Raw genomic sequence first — 8,533 nt, forward strand, 5'->3', positions numbered from 1 at the left:
TGCTCTCAGAGGTGAGCAGTGCCCACGCGGTCCAGCGTGAACAACAGCGGAGTTTAGATTTCAGGCCAGTTGAGCAGAATGCCCCTAGAGGGTTTTTGTCACCATTTAATTGATACTTTGAAAAATATTTCACCCTGGCTATTATTTGTCCATGAATTTGGGTGGTGGACAAGTTAAGAGGCTTTCATATCATTGTACCATCACAGATGAAAGATGATAATGACTCAGACACAGGTGGTGGAGTTTGAGACGGAGGAAAGGTGCCTGGCTCCCCAGGTTTGGGAATTGCTTAGGTCCTCAGCAGGTCAGCCGTCAGCCGTATAAAAAATTATGGGCACCTTTTTCCACTGGAAAAGTAATCTGAAAAAAGACCCATATATGGACAGCAAATGTCAGTCTCTAAGCTTTTTTTTCAAAATGTTTTATCTAATTATAGGGGTTACAGAACATGTTTTGGTGACATGAATTACACATATGATGTAAATTTCAAAATGGCAATGGAGCTGAACATGTATCTCAGAAAGCTGCTGAAGAAGCAGATTTATGTTATTGTTTGACTTCCAGTCCTGATGGCGGGTGCCTCTCTTTCAGGAGAAATTTTGGGGTTGCTGGGACCTAGCGGTGCTGGTAAAAGCTCGTCTGTCAGAATGATATCTGGGATGACGACGCCAACGGCTGGAGAGGTAGCGTAGCGCAAATGAAGATGCGATTTCCGCTCCCCAAGTAGACATGCTGTAACGGAGGTGACGTCCTTGTGAGGCTGTGCTGGGAGTCGTTTAATAGCTTCCTGTAATAAATACACGGGGTGACTTCTGTAGTATTTCTTCGATGTTCCAAAACTTGAGGCATTCGTTAGCCGCAGGTCAGTTTCTTGAGGAATCACGTGGCTGAAGACAGGCTTGCACGTTTCTGAAACCAGCGCACTTTCTCAGGTGGAGCTGACGGGGTACGGTTCGGATCCGGGTCAGCAGGGGGACGCCAGCATCCGGTTCCTGGGCTACTGTCCCCAGGAGAACGTGCTGTGGCCCAGCCTGACCACGCGCGACCATCTGGAGGTGTTTACCGCCGTGAAAGGGCTGCAGCGAGCAGACGCCCGAGTGGCCATCTCACGGTACTGCAGGCCTGTGAGGCTCCTCTTTGCCGAGGCTGAGAAGGAGCGGGGAGTAGGGGGCCATCTCCATCTTCCGGGAGCAGCAGGGGTGGAGCGGGGATGGAGGCCAGGGGCCAAACCCTGCATCCCTGGCTGGGGGGCATTTAACACTAAACGGCATAGAGTAGTTGTCAGTGTTCAATGAAACGTAGGGTATCACTAACACGTGGAATCTAAACTGTGGCACAAACGAACTTCTCGAAGACACAGGAATAGACTCACAGAGAACAGACTTGTGCTTGCCCAGGGACCCGGAGATATGGAGGGATGGAGAGAGAGCCTGGGCTTGGCGGGTGCCAGCTCTCACACACAGAATGGATGAATAACAAAGCCCTGCTGTACAGCCCAGGGGACTCTAGTCAGTATCCTGGGTTAGACCGTAAGGGAAAAGAATATGGAAAAGGCCGTGCATTCGTGTAGCTGACTCACTGTGCTGTGCCGCAGAAGTTAACACGACATTGTAAATCAGCTACGCTTAAACAAAATAAATTGAAAAAATGTTGACTGAATGAATGATCATGAATAATCACCTATTTCATGAGAATTCAAGTTAGTTTAAAAATTTTTTTATGAGAGGTAAATCTTTCGTATTCAGAATAAACTTTATTCTTTGATGGTTAGATTTTTAATTTTTTTTTTAATTGGAGGAGAATTGCTTTGCAGTGTCGCATTGATGGTTAGTTCTGAGAGTGATGGCGCCAAGGAGGGGACCCGGGGCCGTAACCCTTGTGTATGGTTTACCTTCTCTCCACATCGCCTCCTGATCTCACCGTCTGACCCTGTTTCCCGCCAGGCTGGTGGACGCCTTCAAGCTGCACGAACAGCTGAACGTTCCCGTGCAGAAGTTACCGGGAGGGGCCGCCAGAAAGGTGCGTGTGTCCCGCGGGCTTCCTCTGCGGGTGGCGGGTGGTGGCAGGAACAGCCCCGTGTCTCTGCCTTGCAGCTGTGTTTTGTGCTGAGCCTCCTGGGAGACCCACCCATCCTGCTTCTGGATGAGCCGTCCACGGGCTTGGACCCCACGGAGCAGAAGCAGCTGTGGTGAGCAGTGCCCGAAGGGCCAGGAGGAGGGGCCTTCCATGAAAGGAGCATTTTTAAGCTGACCTTGGAAATGCAGATCCACTGACCCCTAGCTGAGTGGAGACAACTCGCAGGACCAGGAAAACCAGTGTTTAACAAGTAGATTCTCCCAGGGGCTTCCCTGGTGGCTCAGCAGTAAGGAACCCGCCTGCCGACAAAGGGGACAGGAGTTCGGTCCCTGGGTCGGGAAGATCCCTGGAGGAGGGCATGGCAACCTGTTCCAGTGTTCTTGCCTGGGGAGCCCCGTGGACGGGGAGCCTGGCGGGCTCAGGCACGACCGAGCAGCTGAGCAGCCCTTGTAGGGCACCAGCTTCAAGCGGCGTTCACGTGGGGTTAGAAAACCTCTCAAGATCTTTCTGGCATTTTAGGTCTTGCGATTTGGAATGTAGATTAATTTTGCCAATTATTGAGATGTCTGTAACTTTTTTCTTAGAAACTATTAGCTTGCTTATACATTTTCCTCCTTTACTTCCCCCCGCCCCGCCTTTACCTAACCTGTTAAATTTGTTGATCTAGATTTTCTTTTAATAGTTTTTAAATTCTTCTTATGTTCCTATCGAGGACTTTATATTTGGAGTTATAAAACCCTCCAATCCACGTTCATATTTGTGCCTGTCCAGTATTTTCCCAACCTTTTAAAAGAACTTTGTTATGGAAATTTTATACAAATGGAAAGAGAATCATATATGAATCTATTAGCCAAATGCTCTCCATGTAAGGCCCATCTTTCTTCGTCTTTGCCTCCACCCACTTCCTTTTGCTGCTTTCCAATTATTTTGAAGCAAATACTAGGCAGCATATCCTTCATTTATAAACATTTCAGTTAACGTCTGCTAAAGAAATGAAATTTTCTTTTTTTTAGCTTAACCAGAATGCCATTAACACACCTAAAAACACCTAAAAACTTTTATCAAAACCTTGTATGTAATCACATTTTCCTGTTTGTTTTTTTAAGTTTAGAATTTAAATATGATTCATGAATTGTATTTTATCCGTAAAATTTCCCTTCCGTCTCTATTCTCTCCCTTTTAAAATACGGCGTTACTGTTGGGGCTCATTCAGGCAGACGATCCAGAGGGCCGTCAGAAACACGGCGCGGGGGGCCCTGCTGACCACCCACTCCATGGCCGAGGCGGAGGCCGTGTGCGACCGTGTGGCCGTCATGGTGTCCGGCAGGCTGAGGTGGGTGCCGGCCAAGCCTGCCCTGGATTTCTAAACGAGGCTTGCTATGAAAGGGCCAGGCTTGCCCAGTGGCTCAGCGGTAAAGAATCCGAGATGCAGGTTGGATCCCTGGTTCTGGGTGATCCTCTGGAGAAAGAAATGGCAGCCCTCTCCAGTGTTCTTGCCTGGAGAATCCCATGAGCAGAAGAGCCTGGCGGGCTACAGTCCACGGGGTCGCAAACACCTGAACGCAACTTAGCCACTAACCCAGCAACAACATGAAAAGGGCAAAACCACTGTAACCAGCTGACACTCTTCCCCCCTCCCTCAGGGACCCCTTTCCCTAGGCCTGAAATTTAGGAATAACAGGACAAAACCCCGGGGCGAGGTTTTCCCAGCACGTCTTCCTTCTCGTTTACAGATGCATCGGCTCCATCCAACACCTGAAAAACAGCCTCGGCAAGGATTACATTCTGGAATTAAAGCTGAAGGAGGCTTCCCAGGGGATGTCAGTCCACACGGAGGTCCTGCGGCTTTTCCCTCAGGCCGCCCAGCAGGAAAGGTGAAGGCGCTCTTGGTTGTGGAGGAGCAGGTTGGCTTTTCCCATCCATGGTTCCTTCTCTGCTCCGTGAGCACTTCAGGGCGATGAGAGTTCAGCATCAAGGGAGGGACCTCAGAAACAGATTTAAGCCTTCCCGATCATAGGAGATTTGTGAGAGTCCCCAGAAAGATGTGCCCCCCTCCCCCACAGGGAGGCCTGGGGACACTGGCCTGGGCCTCCGCGGCCACCCAAGGCTGATCCCCAGGTCTGGAGCGGGACTTGGAAAAACCGGAGAGGCAGTTCTGCTGACCTGAATCTTCACAGAAGCACAGCCAGCCTGGGACACCTTCCCCAGGCTTCCCTGTAAATATTTAAAAGATGTAAATATTTACCATTTTAAAGACACAACTGTTCAGGGTGAATCGGCCCCATCGGAAACAGCAGTTGGGATCATCAAAGCATGTCCCTTTAGTGGAGTTTTCCTGCCTCACAGTGAAGAACAGAGGAGAGCGTGTTTGTGAGCATAGAGGCAGAGGGGTGTGGTTTTTTAAGGGGAGGGCAGGGAGCTGGAGCAGGAGCTGAATTTGAAATTCCTTGTGGGGAGAAGCCACGGAAAAAGCAGGGCGTAACACCGAGTACAAAGTCACGGAATTATCTAGCGGGGTGCGGGGACGCAGACTCAGCCCCATTCCCAGACCCTCGAGCTACAGCTTTGATGCAGATGGAGAGGCAGGAGAGGCGGGCTGGGCGGAGAGCAGGGTCTGAGCGGCCGGGGGCTTCACAGTCTGTCTGGAAGGAGCCGTGCATGGGCCTGAGGTGACGGGGGCAGAAATCAGCCCCGGCACTTCCTCTCCTTCGAGCTGGGTCAACTGCAGGTTGGCACAAGCCGTCGGCCTGCCTCCCTCTACAAGGATTGCTGCCGCAGCTGCGGCCCTCCAACGACCCCGAGAGCATTCCAGGGGAGGGCAGGCATGAGGCATCTGTGCTCCGGGGAAACAGCTCCGGTCCTCAGATGGTTAGATGTTCTCAGGAGCCCATTTTACAAGCCCAGCTCTTGCACCTCCCCACATCTAGAAAAGCACTAACCTCCTTTATGGTGATGACGGCTCCTCGTGGTCAGCAGCAACCGTCACGAGACCAGCAGAATCCTCTGCCAAAAAAAACCCGTTCCTGATTGCACGTACCCCCCCTCCACCAGAATCACCTCCATGCCGACCTTGCCCCGTGCCTCTTCGGAGCAGTGTCTCCGAGCGACCTCAGGCGCTGCCTCTCAGGCGATAGTCCCCATTTTGCCCCAAATCAAACTTGACTCACAACTCTCATGTCGTGCTTTTGTTTTTCACATGTAAAGCCGTCTCAGTCCCCTCACTGTTACGACCCTCACTCTCAACCATGTGTCTCTTGCCTTTGCTTTCTGGTTACGAGGATGACATGTTGGGATTAGTTCTAAATTACTCAAACTCATCAAAGGGATTCATTCAGAATGCCTGTGTTGCACGAGAAAAAGGTTTGAATAAACTAAACTGAGCGTTGTTGTTCAGTTGCTAAATGGTGTCTGACTCTTTGCAACCCTGTGGGCTGCAGCATGCCAGACTCCCCTGTCCTTCACGGTTTCCTGGAGTTTGCTCAAATTCATGTCCATCGAGTTGGTGATGCCATCCAACCGTCTCATCCTCCGTTGCCCTCTTCTCCTGCCCTCCATCTTTCCCCGCATCAGAGTCTTTTCCAGTGAGTCAGCTCTTTGCATCAGATGGTCGAAGAACTGGAGCATAAATGTAATTATACTGGGTCATTTCCAGGAGAATTATCTCCAGCCGCCAGCCAACAAAGCCACTGCAAGAAATAGCTATTGAAATTTATCTTATTGTTTCATATTGAAGCCAAGTGTTAATTTGCATTCATTTTATCTGTTAATAAATTTTTTAAATAATAAAATTTATTTACTAACTTTTAACATCAGCATTTTTTTTTTGATGGTCATTTTCCCCCTTGAAACTCAAGATCAAGTGTGACACTGTTTCTGCCTCCAGGTACTCCTCTTTCTCGGCTTACAGACTGCCTGTGCAGGACGTTCAGCCCCTCTCCCAGGCCTTTCACAAGTTAGAGACAGGTAAGAATGGCCATTTTTAAGTAAAACCTTTGAAGAATTAGTTCTTACCTTAATTATGTTCATCCTTCAATTGATGTACAGTTGATTTACACTATTATATTTGTTTCAGGCCTACAAAGTAGTGGTTCAAAGCTTTTGTAGATTATACTCGCTTTAAAATTAGTGTAGAATACTGGCTGTATCCCCTGGGCTGCACAGTATATCCCTGTAGTTTTTACTCTATGTGAGATATTTATAACACAGCTTACCTTCTTTATCCGTGCATCTGTCGACGGACACTTAGTTTGCGTCCCTATCTTAGCTATTGTAGACAGCACTGTTTTTGAACATTGGAGTGTATGAATCTTCTTGAATTGGTGTTTTCACTTTCTTTAGCTATATATCCAGGAGTGGGATTTCTAGATCACAGAGTAATTCTATTTTTAGAACAAGCTGCAAGCTAGGAGACATTGGTAAAGCTACGTAACCCCTGTGTGTCTAGATGGCTCGTCTCTAAGTGAAAGGTAGTATCAGTGGCCACTTGGCAGAATTACCAGGAGGACTTGAGTAAGTTCATCTGGAAGAGCCCAGGACGGTGCCCGACGCCTCATGTTTGAGACGAAAGAACTCTCTGGCTTGCTTTCTTGCTCTTCCCAACACTCCAGACACGCCTGCCTACTCCTGCGCCAGGCTTCACACTCCAATCCTTCTTCCCGGAATTCTGCTCCTTAAATACCCAGGCTGTTCCTCGCTCCTTTTAGGTTTCTGCTCAATTATCACCTTACTGCTGTGGCCTTCCTTAAAACCATCCTGGAAAAAGAGCACCAACATCCCTTATTTCCTAGATATATCTTTTCTCCAGAGTGGCTACTATTATTTACTTTATTACACATGTAAGTGCCTCTTTAGAATGCGAACGGCATGAAGGCAGAGGTTCAGGCTTTGCCTCATCTCTACTGCTCCGTCCCTGGCACCCAGGGGTGGCTCGTGCACAGAGGAGCCTCAGTGTGTAAACGGTGAGCCGTGCACCCGTGAGTGTGGAGTGCATCTGATGGCCGGTCTCACGCCGATTTCCTGGTGGGGAAGCCCGGCAGAGAGACAGGCCTTCAGAGGAGCTGGCCGTAGCACAGTGATGCAGGACTTTGAGATCTTTTTAAAGGGAATGTGATGGAACTGCAACCTTCCTCGTGTGTAAGAATGTATCGGTGAATTCCTCAGCCCCTCAAGGAACTTAGCTGGCTCCCCAAGATACACCTCCTAAGTAATAGGTTGGCTATGAAGTTCGTTTGAGTTTTTCCATAAGATGTTACGAAAGAACTCTGTGGCCCACCCAGTAGTAAACCATATTATCGGTAAGTAACGTGAGAAAATTCTAATATCAAGATGAGTTTAATTTGTATTTATACCGACACTATGACTTTTCACTTTCATTCTTTCACCGAGCATTTGTTCATTCCGTTCTGTGTCCCATTTATATTCATTACTGGCACTTTTATTTCAGATGACTTTGAAAAGATGGTTGGTAATAAATAAACTGCAAGCATCTACTACCAGTCTTTTTTTTTTTTTTCAGTGAAACGTAACTTTAACCTGGAAGAATACAGCCTCTCTCAGTGCACCTTGGAAAAGGTGAGTCGCCCCGTGTGATCTGGCGTCTCGTTTCTGTAAATTTCACATAAAAGTCCCATGTATATCCCCTGTTTCTTTTGAAGCCAATCAACAGCTTGCTTATTGTTTTTCCTTCTTCTTCGCCTCCCATTCAGGTGTTCATAGAACTTTCTAAGGAGCAGGAGCTGGGAAATGTCGATGAAGAGGTTGATACAACCATGAGATGGAAACTCCTCTGCCCCTCAGAGGGCCCGTGAAGCCTCCAGCCTGATCATTCTCTGTTGATGTGATTTAAGCTCATGTCATATGTAACAATTAGCAGCATATATAGTTTTAAAACGGCTTCCCAGTTGGTGCTAGTGGTAAAGAACTTGCCTGCCAATGCAAGAGACACAAGAGACATGGGTTCCATCCCTGGGTTGGGAAGATCCCTTGGAGGAGGGCACGGCAACCCACTCCAGTGTTCTTGCCTGGAGAACCCCCTGGCCAGAGGGGCCTGGTGAATAGCACAGGGAACCTGTGCTCAGGGCTCTGTGGTGACCTGAATGGGAAGGAAATCCAAAAAGGAGGAGTTGTATGTATATGTGTAACTAACTCTCTTTGCTGTACTGTGGAAACTCTCACAACATTGTAAAGCAACTATACTTCAATAAACATGAATAACAGACATAGATTTTATAAAGTAAAAAAATAAAAAATTTTAAATTATGTAGTGGAAAGGTTGTTTATGTGCGGTGTGAAACAGATTGCTTTCCAATTTCAAGATGGTGGTTAGGCAAAAGGTAAGACAGGGAAAATATATCTCAAAGACCTAGTAAACTTCCAGTAAAAAAAAATTGACTAGAAGGCAGGCCATATTTGACCAATGTATTAGCTGAAAATTTCCTAGAGCTTAAAAACAGATACA

The 8,533-nt window shown here is 47.8% G+C and overlaps 1 protein-coding gene across 2 annotated transcripts in view; it reads left to right on the forward strand.

Moving 5' to 3' along the window:
* The window catches only part of ABCA6 (ATP binding cassette subfamily A member 6), a 60,778-nt gene extending 52,485 nt beyond the window's left edge, over positions 1–8,293 (forward strand). The window contains exons 32-40 of one of the 2 annotated variants that reach the window (XR_011246895.1): positions 592–683; positions 933–1,111; positions 1,944–2,019; positions 2,094–2,188; positions 3,290–3,409; positions 3,810–3,980; positions 5,960–6,039; positions 7,592–7,647; positions 7,782–8,293. Coding sequence is in view for 1 of the 2 variants with exons in the window: in XM_069542246.1 (XP_069398347.1) it covers positions 592–683; positions 933–1,111; positions 1,944–2,019; positions 2,094–2,188; positions 3,290–3,409; positions 3,810–3,950; positions 5,960–6,039; positions 7,592–7,647; positions 7,782–7,883 (941 nt within the window). In the remaining variant the exon portion in view is untranslated. The remainder of the gene's footprint in view (positions 1–591; positions 684–932; positions 1,112–1,943; positions 2,020–2,093; positions 2,189–3,289; positions 3,410–3,809; positions 3,981–5,959; positions 6,040–7,591; positions 7,648–7,781) is intronic. The other variant, XM_069542246.1, reaches the window with a different exon arrangement.
* The last annotated feature ends 240 nt before the right edge of the window (positions 8,294–8,533 follow it).

Source organism: Ovis canadensis, chromosome 11 (genome assembly GCF_042477335.2).
Source record: "Ovis canadensis isolate MfBH-ARS-UI-01 breed Bighorn chromosome 11, ARS-UI_OviCan_v2, whole genome shotgun sequence".
Classification (NCBI taxonomy): domain Eukaryota; kingdom Metazoa; phylum Chordata; class Mammalia; order Artiodactyla; family Bovidae; genus Ovis; species Ovis canadensis.